The 19,302-nt window shown below is 36.4% G+C and overlaps 1 protein-coding gene across 9 annotated transcripts in view; it reads right to left on the bottom strand.

Annotated features, from left to right (window-relative positions):
* Nucleotides 1-19,302, bottom strand: part of RBMS3 (RNA binding motif single stranded interacting protein 3) — a 674,890-nt gene that overhangs the window by 50,035 nt on the left and 605,553 nt on the right. For 6 of the 9 annotated variants that reach the window (XM_014790089.2, XM_004419451.3, XM_004419446.3 and 3 more), the window contains 2 exons: nt 15,246-15,356; nt 7,434-7,481 (listed from right to left, as the gene is read on the bottom strand). In XM_014790089.2, the coding sequence (XP_014645575.1) occupies nt 7,434-7,481; nt 15,246-15,356 (159 nt within the window). The remainder of the gene's footprint in view (nt 1-7,433; nt 7,482-15,245; nt 15,357-19,302) is intronic. The other 3 variants (XM_087430659.1, XM_087430658.1, XM_004419448.3) reach the window with 1 other exon arrangement.

Genomic DNA, 19,302 nt, shown 5'->3' with positions numbered 1-19,302 from the left:
AAATGTCAGTAATAGTATTTAATTTGGAATGTGTACTTAAGAAAATAAAATTCATTACAGCAGGGTGGGCAAACTATAGCCCACAGGCCAAATTCAGCTTGCTGCCTATTTTTTAAAACAAAGCTTTATTGGAACATAGCCATGCTCATCCATTTTCACATGGTCTGTAGCTGTTTTCACCCTATAAGGCAGAGTTGAGTAGTTGTGACATAGACCATATGGCCAACAAAGCCTAAAATATTTACTATCTGGACCTTTACAGAAAAAACTTACTAGATTAGAAGATAAGGAAAAGGATTTTGTATCTTCCTATCCCAACAACCCCCATTTCCCTCACACCCCCAAAAAACTGGGCTAAATAACAGTGATGTTTATATACCAGAACAGTCTAGTTACTTAAGCTCCCTTTAGTTATCAGTTACTTGAATAAAGCAATAAAAATTGTGGTCCCACAGGAAAAGTCTTTAAGATTTCATTTTTGTAATGTAATGAGTGATACAAATGCACTAGCAGGAACATAATAACAGCATGCACATAGCTATTTGTCTTGTACAAATACTTGTACAAATACCATGTAAAAAGTCCTGTTCTGCAGACTGCTCTTATGATATCTGCCACACACTGTGTTTTGTGATAGTTCTTTATAACCCTGTCCTCTGTCGTTAGAGTCTACGTTCTTTGAAGGCAAGGAATGCATCTCCTATTTTATACCGCCTAGACTTGGCTCCTTGCAGCACTGTAGGAACTCAGTAAATATTAGTTGAATGAATGAATAATAAATAGAACAAAGTCTCTCTGATTAGAACTTATTGAAAAGAAAATATCAATTAATTAGCACAGTTAAACAAATGCAGTTTTGTAATCAAAGTAGATGCACAGTATTTGAGCAAAGAAATGAAACCGATTTTTGTGCATGGCTTGTGGGAATACTTATAACCTTGTGTCAGGTCTTTTACAGTAAATACAATTTAATGGCTAATTGTTGCTAATTGGAGGTACTAATGGACCTAATTTTTAATTAAGAGGTGGAAATCATTTGTAATTAGCTCATGGTATCCATGAAAACAAGTGTTGCTTAGAGCTTGAAAAATGATTTTGTTTTCTGAAGTAACTTAAACATCACCCCCACAAATATGAGATAGTTTTATAAAGTGATTCCCACATAAGAAGAGGCAGTATGAAGATAGAGTTCGACCAAATCTTTGGTAGAGCAACACCAATTCCAGATTAATGAGGCTTTCCAATGCAAACTAATGTGACTGACAGCAAAAACAATGTGGAAAAACTACATACTATTTCATCAGTGAATTTTGCCTTAATTCAGTCAAGTACCCCTATGGAGAACTGCATTCTTAGAGCATAACTCCCTGGCTAGAAATACGACAATTAAGGACTTCATATTCGACCACACTGAGTGAAACTGTACTGTGATTAATGTATATTTTTTCTGTGAAACCTCGTTGTGAAATTGTACTGATAACATTGACTATTTTCACCTATTTTGGCTGGGTGTAGAAAGGATATGGCAGAGAATGAATATATGTTCCAGAAGTCCTATGGATTTCTGTCAGTGCAGTCTTTTGGTCCTTTTTTCATTTTTTCCCAACCGATTCAAATTCTGAACTCTAAGGTTTTTAGAACAGGAGAATGAATTTTGGTTCTACTTATGTTCTCTGTCAATAGTGTTCTTTTGCTTGATTTCATGATGACGTCCTTCAAGGAAATTAAGCTCAAAGCAACTAAGATAAAAATTTGACAACAAATTATCTGTAGTTTTCATATGTGCCTCATAAAATCCAACTGTGAATAGAAAAAAAAAATGACGTTTTACTCTTCATTTTTTCACTCAAATTTGCTTACAATAGAGGAATCTTTTAAAGAGTTATAGTTGTTATGGGAAAGAAACACTAAAAAGAGAATAGACTCCTGATTTTGCATGAAAATATAGAGGGTACTTCCAGCCATCTGTCCTCTGTCCTTGAAATCAGCTGAATAAGGTGTAAAAGAGACTTTCTCACAAGGAGAGGCAACTCCAGTGAAATAAATCCAACTCCCGTTTCCCAAACTTCAGCCACTTTCTTTTGGACACCATCACTCTTGCCTTAGCTCTATTCTTCCTGAATTATTATTTTTTAAAAAGGTATTCACTGTTTAACTATTTACCTTAGACTCTTCCTAAGCAAAGTATTCCTTAAGTCATGAGTGTGATGAATTTCATCTATGTTATTCAAATTCACATTAAAGTAACTACACAGCTGATGAAGTAAAAATGAAAAGTTTGGGTCCCTGTACTCTTAAAATCATTTTAAGTGTCATATTGATACACAAATAACACCCTGAAAAACACTGATCTGATACACTTTTCTGCTTGATTTCCTTAACCTCTGTCATCTTCACCTCAAGTCTACTTTGGCTACCTGCTCTCATGACCTTGACTTCGCCAAGAAATAGGTCATCATCCAAAATCTTAAATCTAAGTATTCCACTTTTGACCAGTCCATACATCTCATTAAGACTTCTAGTCTCTAACTTCTCTCTCTCCCATCCCCTACTGACCTCTTTTCTCTTTCTATTCATTCTGGAAACTACAGTTCTTCACTTAATCACTCTCTTGCTGATATTCGTCAGCACACATTGCCCTTTTTCTCACTCCATTCAGTAAAACCTTAGCCCTGGATTAATCTACCTGTCTGCCTTCTTGGCTACTGATCACTACTGTGGAAAATCAAACATCCTCACAGATTGGTACCACAAAAATCCACAGTCTATAGCTTCAAATGGATCCCCTGTACTGCCCCTCAAACTTTCTACAATTTTCCAAATGTCCGTTCTCCCTAAGTCCCTTACCTTGCCATCTCCCACTCGCTCTGAGAAGATGTCACTTAATGCTTCATATAAAAACAAATAGTATTTATCGTTTAGAAAATCTTTTGGCTTCCTATTCTTTCATGTACAAACTTACATGCACACACATCATCCCCTCCTGTCCTCCCGCATTCCTAGAAGAGATGTCTGGCTTCCTCAGTGACCTTGTTCTATCAGTCATTGCCTTTATGAATTACATCTTCAAACTTTAGAACTCTTTCCTGGCTTCTTCCGATCATGACCAAATTATTTCCCATCTTAAAAAAAAATCAATCACTTCCATTCTCCATTTGTTCCGTTTATTTATTCTCTACTCTTCAAAGCCAAATTTGCTGAATTTCTGGCGCTTATTACATCCATACCTTGAAGGACATTCACACTCTGCCCTTCCTTTAAAACTGCCCCATCAAATTCACTAGTGACCTCTGTGTAACTAAATCTAGTGGCTTTTTCTCAGGATTCATCTTACTGGACAGCCCTCTCTTTGGAAATACTCTCTTGCTTTGATTTCTTTTGAAATCTCATATTCTTGATTTTCCTTCTATGTCTATAGTTATCTTTTCCAATCTTTATTTTAGGTTCTTTTTCCTGACCATTCTTTATTTTCAAGGATCTCCCTACTTCTCTTCACTCTAAGCACATTCTCTGGCTGACATGACTTAATTCCATGGTAACTCCAAAATCCACCTCTAGCTAGAAGTTGTCTGCTGAGCTCCGGGCACACATATCAAAATATCTATTGATTATCTCCATTTGGATGCCTCATAGACACCTCAAACTCAACATGTAGGACAGTGAACTTGGCTTCTTTCCTGCCAAATTTGATCTTTCTTCCTCTGGTTCAGATCCCAGCAAATGGCACTTTAGGCCACTGAGTTTCTAGGAGCTTAAGAGCTACCTTTAACTCTTCTCTTTCCTTCTATCCTGCCATTCAATCAGTTGCCAAGTCCTGTCTGTTCTACCTGCTTAATATATCACAAATTTGTCAACTTTTCATTCTCATTTCCACAACTTGAGCACATGCCAGCTTGATTTTGTACTTGTATTCTTGAGTTTTGATCCTCTTTTCTAGTTTTATCTCTCTCCAATGCATTCTCTACCCTATATCCAGAGTGACCATGTCACTCTCCAACTTAAAACCTTTTAGTGTATATCTATTGCCATTAGGATAGAGTTCAAGTTACCATGTCTCGTGATATTGCTCCAGCTTATTTCCCCACTCCTCATCTCTCTTTATGTATCCCTGCCCTATTGAACCTGCTGCAGTTCCCTGAATTTGCCATACTCTGCCTCCCATAAGCCTTTGAATATGCTGCCCCCTGGGTCTGAAACTCTTCCCCTCCAACTTATTTTTTACTTGGCTAATTCCCATATGTCCTTATGTCTCTGTTTAGATGTTTCTTCCACCTTCTCTGACTTCTACTGTATGTTAGTTGTCCTTTCTTTCTGCCACCATAGTATCTTATAGCAAGAATGATTAGTATAGTTGTTGCTAATAACATTTGAACACTTATTTTATGCCAAGGTCTGTTGTAAGCAGGCTGTATATTTTAACTCATCTAATGCTCACAACAATTCTATGAGGTAATTATTATTATTTCCCCAGATAAGTAATCTAAGCTACAGAGAAGTTAAGTAATTTTTCCAAGGTTCCACAACTAGTAAATGACACAAGTAGATTCTGAACTCAGGCATCTTATTGTAGAGTTTACAAAAATTAAACATCATATATTTGTCCATATGGAAGCACTTATGACACTGTGTTGTAATCACCTATTTATACCTAACTTCCTAATTGGACCCTAGGTTCTTAGAGGGAAGTTGCATTCCTAGCACCCAACACAGTGACTGCTGCATAGTATGCTCCCAATAGTTATTATTTGAATAAACAAAACAACAAGGTGACAGGTGACTCAAAGAGGAAAGAGTCCTTGCCTAAAATATGATTTACCCTGACCCAGCCTCAGTGTATGCCATTGTGACATTTTGCCACAAGAATGCCAATGACTTACTGTCACCTAATCACTCTACGCTGTTTCTTATCTCCAAGAGTTTAGAGATCCTGTCCCATTCACCTCAGGGACCTTTTCTACTCTTGTTCAACTTGTAAACTCCTATTCATCCTTCCAAGTCCAGCTCAGAATTCACTTTATTCTGATCTTCTCTTTAGTTAGATTCTAGATTTTAGTTCCTCCAAAATTTATACATTTAAAGATCACAAACAACAACAACAACATTAAATTAAACTGTGATATTTTCTACGAATGGTCTATTTTCTATTCATCTTTGTATCCCCAGGACTTGGGTATAGTGCCTAGTACTCAGAAGGTGTTCAATAAATGTTTGATATATTGATTGAATGAAATTAGGTTTGGTTATGTCTCTGTAGATTACTAAGTAGATATCTTGAACTCTGATACATTATGGCAGTTTAGTCGGCTCCTACACTGGCAGAGAATTGATTACTATTTGAATTGTTCAATATTGGCATGTTGGGAGATATGGAAGGAGCTATGATAACACCTTGCCCACTTTCACTTTCTTTATTTGGTCAAGGATTGGGCAAAAAATATGCCATTTTTCAAAAGTCACTCAAATTGTGCTCACCAGACAATTAACAAACATTTTAGGCAGGCAAGTGTATTTTCATTCAGAGGTAGATCAAAGAGGCCAAAGAAGTCTGTGCAAATTTATAAGATGTCAAACCACCAATCCAATCTTAGAAGGGAAAACAACTGAGAAATCCCCCAAAATGTTATTTTTTCTGTCACTTCTATATTAGTCTCCTCCTTTGTATTTCATTGCTGGGATCTTAGCATTTTCTTTTAGTCTAATATCATATTTAGGCTTACTAACTGTTCTGTGTGATTACTGTTTCTTGTTCCTCAAGCACATACGAAGCTGCCAGATTGTTTCTGAAAGCACTACTTTGATCAAGTCCTTCCTTTGCTCAAGAACCTTCAGTGGCACCTGTCTGTGGAATAAGGTGGGAATTCCAAGCCTAGATTTGTAGCCAGATGTTCTGTCTCAATTGATTTACGTAGAGCCTGACCCATGGCTGATATCTAGTAAGTGTTTTTGATGTTTTCATCACTTTTTCCACTGTGTTCTTAAAAATGAAATCAGGAAACTTAATTGAAGGAAAGTTCCAGTTTGTGTCTTTTATTATTATTAATATTGGTGAATTATCAAGAGTAGATGCCTCTTATTAAACAATGATGCCACACGTTAAACAAAGCAACGGCTGTATACATTAAACAAAGTATCTTCCCAGGGTCCCATATCCTAAATGAAACAGGCATGTTAAGATATGACAGGTAATACACTTTGGGGAAAGATAAGTGATATTTTAATTAGTGACAAATTTGTAGAGATCTCCAAGAGGACCAAAGTGAGTTCACAGTTGAAAGCTAACTCATTGTTTCTCGGTTGAACTTCTGGGATGAGTATTCAGCCATGAGCATAATTAAACAAGTCCACAAGACATGAGAAAAGGATTACCCTTCAGATGCTGGGTCAAGCACACCCGGTGGCCAAGAACACGATGTTCTCTGCTTGAAAACCACCGTTCAGTTGCCAGATTCTACTGCCCCATGGGCTCTTTTGTTCTATTACTGGCCTTCATCTCTTGCTCTGTCTCTCCAATGCCCTTTTTGGTTTGGATTTTATGTCCTCATCATCTGACACATCAAAGGATCAAAGAGTTCAAAGCTCTTCGGGCTGCCAGTATTTTATTTAGTTTAAAAAATCAGCAAAAATGAAAAATTGTGCCCATTTTCCTCTTTGCAAGAAACCAAAATTCAAAATTAAGATCAAAGCACAGGAAGATCTGTGCAGTTCAAAATACGAATACACCTCTTCACATATACCCTATTACAAACTGCACCACTAAATTTTATGAACCAACATAAAAATGGCTAATTAAAATCCTCAAGACACTAATGTATTCTCAAATCAACCTCTGCCGCTTTGTTGTACAAATGGAACATTGGCAGCTTCTTCTCTTTCAATATCCAAAATACCATTTTTGGAACAAATTTGAAGTTTTGATTCATTCAACAAACAATTATATTGAGCACCTACTATGAGTCAGACACTATGCTGGGTGCTGAGCAAGCAAAATAGGATAATTTTCTGATTTCAGAAGAATTCTGGTCTCTAAAGCAGTGCTTCTCAAACTGTTTTTATTAATCAGTGCCCTCTTTTGATAAACATAAATATCCTTCTCTTACTTCCCAGAAATTCTGAAGAACCCTTCTAACACTGAGAATTACTGATACACAGAACATAGACTCTATTTTCTGTGTATCCTTCACAGACCAAATATCTTTGAGCTTTAACTTTTTATTTCAAAAGCAACATATTTATTTTGCATACACAATACTGGATTGGAATGTTAAGTATACTTTTTTGAACCACATAAGCTATCTTCCTACCCTGGAACTAAAATTCCAATTCCCAGTACCCAGCCCTGTTGAGAATCACTGCTTTAAAGAGTGTTGGAGAAAACCAAGCAACCTCCGTCTCTCCCCTCCAATCAAATCTTAAAGGAATTAGAATTTTCCTACCTGACACAACAGCTGGTGGAGTATCATAATCCTGTCTTGGGACTGAATCTTTGAATGAAAAGAGCATGAGAAAGAATGCAATGAAGTACAAAAGAAAATAAAATAGAATCTTAGCTCTAAAACTTGGAAGTGCCCACTGTATGTCATATGGTTGCCTAAGTCCCCTGCCTTCAAGCCCTTAGGGCACTATGACCCCTGGGTTACAGTTGATACAATGGTCCCCATTACTACCACACTGTATGTGTTGTTAGGCTCTGTGCGGACAGCTGGAACAGTACAGTCTGCCTCAGAACATTGTCATCTTCCTCAGTCTGTCATAATTTTGGTGCCTCCCTTGGGGAATCAATGTGAAATTTTTACCCTCTCTGGCTGACACAAAAGTTCTACAAGGCAGCCCACCTGGAAGGGGCCCAGAGCACTATATGAAATGAAGTCCTGGAGAACAAAAGAAAGAACTAAAATTTTAAAAGAGATAAATGAAAAATTTGCACATTCCCATACTCTATGGAGGCTGATGTATTTTGAAGGTACAGTTTCATTGTTAATCACTCAGCCCGGCTCTGATCCCAGTGGTTGTCAGTCAAGGCCAAGGAGCCTTGTGTGCTGGAATTGTGAGAGCAGAGATAAATAGAACAGAATCTATTCAACAGACGATTGTTGTCTTTTTCCAAAGTGTCATAACATTGGAGGTGGCAAATGGTAGGGAAAGTTTAATCAAAGTACATGGCATCCATTTCAAAATTTGGGGTTATGTGGGACCAAATATATCTGCTTTTTTTTGAAGATGAAAAAGAGGCTTTTAGCATAACACAACTCCTTTAGCCAGAGATCTTAAAAAGGAAAGTGGGAGATGCCCTATGGCCCAAGGCCCCCCTCCTACAAATGGAAAGTTCTAACCTAGCCCCAACTCCCCCTGGAGGGGTAAACTGTGTAAAAGGGACCAGATATTGCTCACATTCAAATACACTGCCTAAACATGGTTAAATAGATGCTCTTGTGTGACCCTTATTCATACGACCATTATTCCATTTTAAAAATGAAAACCTCAAACTTCATTTATCCATCTATTTGAGAACTTAATTTGGACTATCACAAATTTTTCCATTTCCTTGCCAAAAAAGGACAATATTAATCACTCTTGCATGAATAAATGGCACGTGAGAAGATAGATTAAAACTTGAATATTGCAAGGCACTTTGATCAGCAAAAGCAAACATTGATCAAAGATTCAAATGCAAATAAACCTTAGGCATGAGTTACTTTGTTTACTGCAACAGGTATGTGAACTAGTGAGTTGATTATAATCCCCAAGTCTAGAATTAGTAGAATCATTTTTAAAGGGTCTCCAACTACATTATTAATAGTAGTAGTACTTCCTAGTACCTTTTTAAAAACTGCAATCATTATTACCACAAACCAAAAAAAAAAGTTAATTTTAAGACCATGCCACTAGTCATTTTCCAAGAATAACTTCATAACATTTTAAAATAAATAATAAAAGTAAATCATGCTCATTGTTGAATACTTGGAGAATGCAGAAAATATAATGATTAACATAGAAGTTATCTCTAATCCCATCACCCAGAAATAACCACACTTGTTTTGTATTTATTACAGCCTTGTTTCATAAATATTTTTTCATAGTTGATACTATACCTGTGCATATTTACATCCTGTTTTTTGATTTAAGATTATAAATAATCCTTTTCCTAATTATTTTAGACGCATATAACTTCATGCTGTATTACAGTCTGGTTTATGGATAGATTATCATTTATTTAATCAATCTTCCTTAATAGACATTATAAGGAACACTGGGCTGAATATTTTTGTGGTATAAAGGCTTTTCTGTTATTTTAGAATATTTCCATAGAATAGCTTCTCAAAACTATAACTGCGTGGTCAATTAGTAGAGCTGTTTTGAAGTGTCTTATCTGCCCACCCTGCTATTCAACTGACACTTTTACAAATTTAGATTCCTATCATTACATTATCACTGATTGGGTATGTTTATTTCCCTATGCCTTCATCAGCAATGTGTATTATTTTGATAAATTTATTTCATGAGTTAACATGTGTATGTCTGATTAAATCACTGTTTCTTTGAGTACTACTTTTTTCCTAAGTTTTTTGGCATTCTATTTCCTCCTTTATCAACTATCTGTTCATGTCCTTTGGCATTTTATCCATTGGGGCTTTTGTATTTTGTGCTAATTTATTCGAACTCAGAATCCACTTTTTAAATAGCAAAAGCTTAATATTTGCAAATAAATTTTCATAATACTAGACTTTCACATAATGCCTACTTGTTTGTTGTTTATATTATAAGACTACCTTCAAAGTTCATATATTTTAGAGTAAGGCTAAACAAATTTTTAAAGACTATTCCCTTTTATCTATTTTTTCTTGTATTTGACTGTTTTTAATTAATTAATACGTTTTCCTGAAAAACCAGTTAAGGAGATGTACTCATTACCATTTATGAATTTATGATACTATTTCTTAATCATGACTCCATTTAACATTGCATGTTGTTTTTATCACTCTCAGTCTTAATAATTATATTAATAGCTAATAATTGAAAAAAAGACAATCTTTAAGCAAAATGAGTAACTCAGGATTTTCACCTGATACTGTCAGGATTTTAGAGCAATGAAGAAAGAACAGTGTGACCGAAAAATGTTAGAGAACTATGGCGAACAAATAGAGTACAATTACAAGATTATCTTTGTGAGTAGCTATGGTTACACTATGGGAATCCAATGAGGTCACAAATCACCAGTGGTTTGGAGAACACAAACAGAACTGCAGATAAGGAGCCCGCAGAACAAAAACTTTTTATTTCTTTCAACAGATGCTGGTGACATAGTAAGCCACTGGTGACCACCAACTGAACAAATGAAAAGGAGATAAGAAACTTGTAAAACAAGATTGTCATGCAATTTGGAGGTTCTCATAACACAGTAAAATCCCCAGTGGTTTCTGCTAAAGCTTACAATAGAGTGATAAGAAATTATGGATAACAGGGCTTTGGTGCTATCTAGGGAATCCTGTGACAAAAAATAAACAAAAGCGGGAGAGCTAGAAAATTCTTCAAGGTCAGCAGAGACCTGGAGTAAAACAGTTACACTTCTTGCATAAAATTCATTTCTTTTAAGGCCTGCAGACTCTGTTCATCTTAAAAATAGGTAGAGAATTGAACAATAAACTTTGAGGTGGCAAATGGTAGAGAAAGGTTAATTAAACTACATAGCATCCATTTCAAAATTTGAGGTTATGGGGGACCAAATCTATCTAATTTTGTGAAGATGAAAAAGAGGTTAGGCTGTGTCTTAATCTTGACTTGTCACTGCTCACACTTTGTTTTGCAGAAGTTCAGTGAGCTCAAACATCTGAAAGCCTCTGAAAAGTTACTAGTAGGAGACAGACATGGTCAGATAATTTTAGATTGACTGGCTGTGGCAACATGGTGGATAATGGATTAGAGCAAATTGAGACTGGAAGCAGAAACAACAGTTAGGAGAGTGTTACAATTAATCAAATGAAGTCCAGGGCAGAGACTCTAGAAATGTGGATGAAGGGATGTATTTGATAAATGTCTGTGTACAAAATTGGTGGGACTTGAAAAGTAATTTATATGGTGGTGAGGGAGAAGGGAAGAGTCTAAATTGAGTCCTGGGTGTAGCTTTTGACTACCTGGGCAAATGGTCATGGGATTAGCTTGAAAGGAAATAAGGAGCAGGAACATATAAGAGGAAGGGTGTCAGTGGGGAGGAAGCTTGGGGAAGCTCACGAGATTAATTTGGATTGTGCTGATTTTGAGATGTCAGTGGCAGACTTACACTGATATATAGCAAGCAGTTGGATAAACGAGTCTAAAATTCTAAGATAAGGTTAGCATTAAAGACTCAGTCTTAGAAGTCTTTAGCATAGAAGGCAGAGTTCACAAACCATGAAAGTGAATGAGCTTGCTTAAGGAAATCATGTATGAATGAGAAGTAAATTAAAAAATGAAGCCTTGGCTTAGCAGCACATGAAAGAAAAGAAGAAGCAATGGTCAGAGAGGTCGGAGGAGAACCAGGAAAACCTTGGGCAGGAGTTACAAACTGAGAACTCTTAGAACAAACTGGGTCCAATATTCAAATATAGCAAAATTTCCCACTAAAATCCAAATATTTAGCTTATTTTGAAAAATTGTAAGGTGAGGCCACCCTGGGTCTGTATACCCATGTAGCAGTAGCTGTCTGGAGTTGAGTAATGGCTGCCCTCTATAGATGAGGCATCAGTGTCCCAGGCTGCCAAGGCATCAACTCTCCCAATGGTTCATCCAACAGTCAGGCAGAGATATTATCATTATTGCATTAAAAAAATCTCTAATTTAAAATATAATCTCCAATATCATGTATATTTATATTACACGACTGTGTTTGTGACATAGGTAAATACAGACCAAATTTGACTATATATTTCTCAGTTTTTTGCTTCAACTTTGTCAACTTTATTCACTAATGTGACTTGGCTGGCCTCTATAGACTTTTGGGTTTACAGCCCTGAAAGAGCATGTCAGAAGCTAAACAAGTGGAAACTTGAAAGAAATAAATTATGTCAAACGAAACAGAGCAGGCCAGTGGGTTGTACTGTGGACTTGATAGTGTCCTACATCCCTTCTGGTGAGCTGGGCTAGATTCCTCACCAGTTAGGGTGAGGATGGCTCATTTGATAAGCATCTACTGGGTGTCACACACTGTCTGACGTATGTTACATACATCATTCCATTTAACATCTCAACATCCCTGAGATGTAAATATTACTCTCCCTACTTTGTAAAAGAGGAAATAAAAGTTCAGAGAGGTTAGGTAACCTACCTAAACATGGACAGCTAATAAGGGGAGACCCAGATTTTGAACTCAAGTTTAATTCCAATGCCCACTATTCTTTCCATGACACCAGGCCACCTTCCCAGCATTGGATAAAGTATGTTAAAAAGATGCAATATGGTGGGGAAATTTGATTAAATGAATCAATTCAATGGCATAATAGCAACTTCAAATGCCAATCAAAAATACAGATAAAATGAACCTATGATGGCATATCAAAGTGTAAGAGTGACAGTTTAAGAAATTGTATTCTGGACATTAAACATACCCAGGGATATTTTGTTGAATAAATCAACAAAGTAATATTGTTTTTTCTCTGCCTTTCCAGAACCTTACGAAATTTTAAACCTTTGCAAAACATCAATTTACTCAAAGCTTATAAGGTACCTAAGCATTATTTAGTACAAATTTGAAGGGGTAGAAGAATGAAAAAAAAACTAGACGAAAGTGGTGTTAAAAATAAGCCACATGCTTAAAACTTTGTTTTCTAAGAAAGGGAAGGGATATATATCATTATTGAATAATCTTGCTATTACTAGCTGGGTAAAAACTGTGGTCTTGTATAAATGTGTTCTTGTTGAAAATGCTCAAATACTAATCATAATATGTTATTGAATCAATAACTATTGTAATTCCGATTCTGTTCTATATATGTTAGCTTATTTTTCAATTCCCTAAAGGATTTAGTCATATTTCAATCAACTTAGCTCTTGTATTTTTCCAGCTTGCAAATTGAAACTTCAGCAAGTCAGCTGGCTGTGCTTTTGATTCAAATGAGTAGGATTTATAAAGTGTTTCTTTCTATGCTTTGCATTATAACTCCCTCTTTCATCAGATTTCAATACAACAGGATAGCATTACTTCACTTATTCAGAATTTATGATCATTTAAGGAGAGGAAGGCTAAAATGAAGGAAAAATCAGTAGTGGGAACATGAGAAAGTTCAGGCTTCCCAATACTGTTCTTGGGATCTGCTTTGTTAGTAAATGAGCAAAGTGACTACAGATAATCCTTATGCGTTGTTAAAAGCTGTAGAAATACTATCTTCACAATCTTCCTGACGAAAGTTAGCTGTACCATAATGTACAGTTAAATGTAGTCTTAGATATGACTTTGAAAAGTCTTAGTCATAGAACTAAGAAATCATCTGATCAAACCCAAGCCTTCAGAGAGGTAAGGTATCAACTGTTTCTTATAGGTTCAGCAACTGAGGTCTTAGAGATAGGTAATTTGTTTATGTTAATAAAACTAATTTTTTTTACTTTATTTATTTATTTATTTATTTTTCAGGAAGACCGGCCCTGAGCTGACATCTGCCAATCCTCCTCTTTTTGCTGAGGAAGACTGGCCGTGGGCTAACATCCATGCCCATTTTCCTCCACTTGATATGGGACACCACCACAGCATGGCTTGCCAAGTGATGCATCGGTGTATGCCCGGGATCCGAACCGGCGAACCCCGGGCCGCCGCAGTGGAACGCGTGCACTTAACTGCTTGCGCCACCAGGCCGGCCCAAAATCAAATTTCTTTATCAAAACAATGTGACTCTTTCCATTAGGTATATAGACTTCCTTTCTATTTAGAACAGATTATTGAGGTCTCAGTGGACGTGTCAGAAATTGCTTATATTCCAAAAAGCCTTTGAGTCAACATATCCATGTGGCAAGGAAGTCATTGCTTTAAGGTAAAATTTCCAATCAGTAGCTAGCGTCCGTAGTGTATGTAGGTATTTGGAGATGATGCCAGCATAACTGTGAAGAATCACAGAAGTGGTAACTATGAGACATACAGGCTTAAAGACATAGAGGCATACAGTCAAAGGGGCCCCATATATCATCATATCAACACTTCAACTAGACACAGAGGGAAATTGAGACTAGAGGATCTTATTTTCCCAAGGACAGATAGAAACAACAGGGCTCCGTCAAGATTTGAATCTAGGATTCCCAATTCCTAGTCCGGTGCTCTTTCTATAATACTTAAGCTGCCTCAGTCAGAACAAAATACATTTTTTCTTTCTATATCTTTAAAAATGACAAAATTATCCGCATTAACATTATGGAAAATAAAACTGTTACCAATGGTGTCACATGGGAGGTTGGCTTTAATGTTTTTCGTTGTTCTCTATAATGGTAATTAGCAAAGTTGCAGTATTCCAGGTTGTATTAGACATTTGCCCTCTTGAGCATTTGGGGAATTGTCTTACAATAGATTTTTTTACAAACAAACATAAAGTTTTGCTAATAATTTCAAACGGCTCGTGATATAAAATTGAGGCTGCAATAGGCATTTTTCGATATAATTTTGTTCCCTAAGGAAAAATAATGGCTAGTCAAAAATATCCCAACCTATAAAAAAGATCAAGTACATTAGATCCTTTTCCTTTTTTTCAACATCATCTATGTCGACATATTCAAAGGAAAAATTAAAAGAACTCGATTATGTCAGGTTCTCAATTCCTTTTTATCGATTTAAACATTGACAGTAAATAAAAAGCCCTAAATATTAGTCATAGTCAGGGTTGGTCCCTCGCTTGTGAAGAATAACCTGGGAATGATATATGAGCTGAGTGGTAGGCATCTAGGAAAAGAAAACCAGGCTCAAGTGTATTAAGTTACAAGGTCTAGATTCGCAGGTGCATGCATAAAGACACCTTTCCAAAAACAGACATTATGCCTGGTGTACTATGTCCTGAGAACAAGAAGTAACTCAAATTTAAATGCAACACAGTAGAACCTCCAGCCTTGTCAATGTGAGTAAACGTGCCCCGGAACTGAATATGCATGCAGAATGCAGTTTATTCATACCGGAACCTGAAAGGTGTGTTAGTTAATGGCATAGAACCAGTTTTGCTAATAATGGCAGTGAAAACAGAGAGTATTGCATCTTATTGAAGAAGTCCAAGAAAACAAACCAAAATAACCCTTCAACTCACCGTTCCTGTTGTGCCCAACGAAAGATGATTCATCTGTTGTGTCAGGGGGCCCATCATGTTGGCTGGCTGCATTGACATAGGATGGTCCATTGTCGGCGTGATCACAGCACCCTACAAGCACATACAATGTTCATTTGAAAACACATTCCACAAGGAAGGAAACTTTTTAAAAACTAAACACAGTAACTTCATTAACATCAAATGTGTTTACTTTTTACTGAAAAGGCTAAATTCAACAATGTATGATTTTTACATCCCTCCATGTTGTTTTGCGTTCATCTAAATATACGGCATCTAAATATACAGCATTAGTAACTTCTTTTCCTCTGATGTGATTTATCTGTGATGTGTCTAAAATGCCTGTCATTTACAATTCCAATATTCAATGTAGAATGCAGTCCAAGATAACATATATATCCTCTCTCTATTTGTTCTAAATACAAACTTCTCTGAAAAATATGAATACTATGGAAATTCTCTAGCTTTTCTTGATATTAAATAAGACTTAAATTTATGCCATTTATCCATGATTTATATGGATAATTCTTGATCATCAATACAGTCTACCACCAGGGGGATAATGCTGGTCCAGATGGGTTTCTTTCTTTTTTTTTTTTTTTTGTAATTTCTTTTCATATGCTTTTTAATTTTATTTATTTATTTATTTTTCCCCCAAAGCTGCAGTAGATAGTTGTATGTCATAGCTGCACATCCTTCTAGTTGCTGCATGTGGGACGCGGCCCCAGCATGGCCGGAGAAGCGGTGCGTCGGTGCGCGCCCGGGATCCGAACCCGGGCCACCAGCAGCGGAGCGTGAGCACTTAACTGCTAAGCCACGGGGCCGGCCCCCAGATGGGTTTCTTAACTGGATCTCTTTGAGGGACACGTTAAAATCTAATATAAATGTTATAAAAATCAAAGTTACTATTTCCTATGTTTTTACTCATAATCTTTTGACCTACTTTCTTTCTATGTGTGCTTTTGACAGAAGAATACTGAACTCTGTTAAATGCTACTCAAATGCAACACTGCTAAAATTTTTTTTTTTTGCAAAAATGTCAAGTGTTTCATCAGATGGTAGGAAATGTCTTCTTCTAGAATATTCTTTTTGATTTCTTATAACTGTTGGGAATGCAAGAAATAGATACTTTAGAAAACTTCTGTCCATATACAAAGTATTACATGGTTAGTGAAGCATGAAGTCAGGTCACATTACCCCTTTCCTCTATCCTACAATTCTGCCTTAATTGACTAACTTAGAGAATGAAACAATATATATTTTTTTAATTGAAATGATAGGATTGGATGAAATCTTTGAGATTTTATAATTCCAATGCTTTATTTTAAAGATGATAATAAAGGGGGAAGCTCTTCATATAACAAGTAATTTAAACACACAGTGGTAATAAAATGATTATGTACCTGAATGCTATTTTTTCTGTAAACGTTATTTTTCTCACTATGTGACCCTTTATTCCACATAAGTAAACATTTTGAAGAAACAAAACTAGGACAGATTCATGTAGGTGGCAGGATCTCAGCACCCAAATTAATTACCCACAAGCAAATGTGTTCTAAAACACTTTTGCTCAGGATAATCAGTTCCTAGTGGTATTATCCAAATCCAACTTCCTAACTGTATCTGTTAAAAGATCAGGCTATCACTCAGCCTTCCTTATGGGCTCCTCCTCCATTAATATGAAGGGAGAATAGAAATTGAGCCAAATATCTGGAAATGTTTGATATATAGAGACAGCTTTGTTCTTAAAACTTTGGACTTTTGAGCTAGAATCAATCAGAAGATATATATGTTATTTTATAGGTCTGTAGCTTGCAAATATACAGTTGTGCATTTGTATTGTTTGAATTTCTTGATGCTTCTGTGAATTGTCATTCATTAGGATGCTTCTTGAATGAGAGACATAAGATAAGCTTTTACTTAATTATAATGCAGAGACACATCCTTTTTCCTTCCTGCTGCCTGAATTTCTTTAACAAAAGCATCTTTATTTTTTCCTCTTAAAAAAAAAACTTACTGGCCTTCCTTTCAGGTATTTGTTGTGTCCGACCAGCAGTAAACACTTTAAGAAGAACTGGGGTTCTTCTTAATATCCATTAGGGGTAACCTATAGAATGACCTCAGCATTAAGACAGAAGTCCTGGAACATTTTTTTCAACCAAAAAGTGGCGCTTTCACAATATTCTAATCCTTCGCAGGTGCAGGACTTCAATATTCTTCTTGAACTTGAGACTTAGGCTATGTTCTTAGAATATTTGCCCCTAGAGATTCCAACATACAGCTACACTGACACAATCCCGGAAACCCCTCAATTCTAATCGTCCTGCTCTGGCCACATAAAAGATCCTTGGTCATAAATCAGAGATAAAGATCAAATTGTGTTTGGTAAAGATACTTTCTTCTCAATGCCCTGGGGGTGATCTCACTCCCCAGTAGTGCGAGAGGTAGACTTCAGTCTTTGTTTGGGAGGAAATATGTAAATGAGATATGTGAGCATGTGACAGATGAATCAAAATCTACGCATGATAAAAATAGAAGGATTGAATGCCTGCATTTGGAATTAATTTAGGAAGGATTGTCTGGGTCTCTTTAGAGAATCCTTTCGCAGAAAGTGTTTGGGGACTCATTTGATTACAGATGCCACCGAGTGAGTGCTGCTTCTGTGTATAAACCAGAAACCTGACAATCAAAGGGAAGAGCGGGAAAGGATTTGTCATAATTTGGAATTGTAAATAGCAGTACTAGGCACGGAGTGGGAAACAATGTAAGGGAAACATTTCTTTCTTAACCAGACCAGTTATTGTAAATAAATGAACAATAAAATAAAGATTCTTGGGGAAGGACATGTAAGAACATACATTCTTGTTCATATTCAGTAAAAATGTTCAGTGAAAAAAAGATTCCCACAAATTATTAAGAAAATAAATTCTTTAACAGTCTCATGGGATGGAAGAAATTTACAATTTGTGAATAAGTTGGAAGTAGTCGGCAGGAACTCCTTGGAGAAACAGATTTTCTGGATGATACTTTATGGGGACAGACAACTTAGCGAGTTTGAAGTACAGGTTATCCACAACAAAGAATGGCGTTTGCCAGCCACTTCGCTCATCAAATATGACAGAATCTCCTTTGTATTGTATAGGACATAAAAACAGGAAAAGAAAAAAGAGAGAAAAAAGAACAAAAAAGGAAAAGAAAAACCTATAGTTGTTACAGCAAAACTAGTGCCCTCAACCATAATTATGCCTCGTTAAATATACTGTCAAATCCATTCTTATCCAATGCATTTAAGCCATAGACGGAAGAGTGTTTTGTGACAGATGTTGCCAACACATTAAGGGTAACTTCATTTACTTGAAATGTATAGAATGTGCTGTCTGACGGAATTCACTTGGCAAACTGCAAAGCAAGAGGAAACAGATTTTTCATTTTAGCATCTCCGGATGTCTGGGTTTGCTCAATGTTTAAGCTGCAAAGAAAAATATTGTAACATGCTGTAATTCCACTAAAAAGCACAATGACCAAACAGCCAATGGGAATGTCTGGTCTATTTTAGCCACTGCCTCTGCAAAACAATGCTGCTCACGCTCAAGAGACATAGGCTGGATCTGGTCATCCTAGCTCTGAAATAAACAATTTCAACAGGAATTCGGATAAAGTTTCCAAAGATCATTGATATGGAGTAAAATCTGACCTAAGGCCAGAAAAGCATCTGTGTTGTTAACTTTCTGCCAATATTTGAAAGAAATTTTAAGTCTTGAGGAGTTCATCAATATTTTAATTTCCCAACTGAATCATAAGATCACTGGCAAATTGGGGAAAACATGTGCAGTCTCTCTCCCATCAAGAGCACACATAGTTGGCTTAAAACCTACGGACTTAGACTACAATAAGTGAGGACATGGACTACAATAAGAATTACCTGCATGAACATTCCTGTCACTGTCAGTATTCTAGGCGAGTGCCACTCCAGGTATGATCTGGAGCAGCAGCAGATCAAGAATTAAAATTAGAATTAGAATCTCTGGGCTTCAGGCCT

The sequence above is a fragment of the Ceratotherium simum genome, chromosome 5, assembly GCF_057802395.1.
Source record: "Ceratotherium simum simum isolate JZ-2026a chromosome 5, ASM5780239v1, whole genome shotgun sequence".
Lineage (NCBI taxonomy): Eukaryota > Metazoa > Chordata > Mammalia > Perissodactyla > Rhinocerotidae > Ceratotherium > Ceratotherium simum.
The sequence above is the reverse complement of the archived record's forward strand: the minus strand, read 5'-3'. Positions and strand labels throughout refer to the sequence as shown.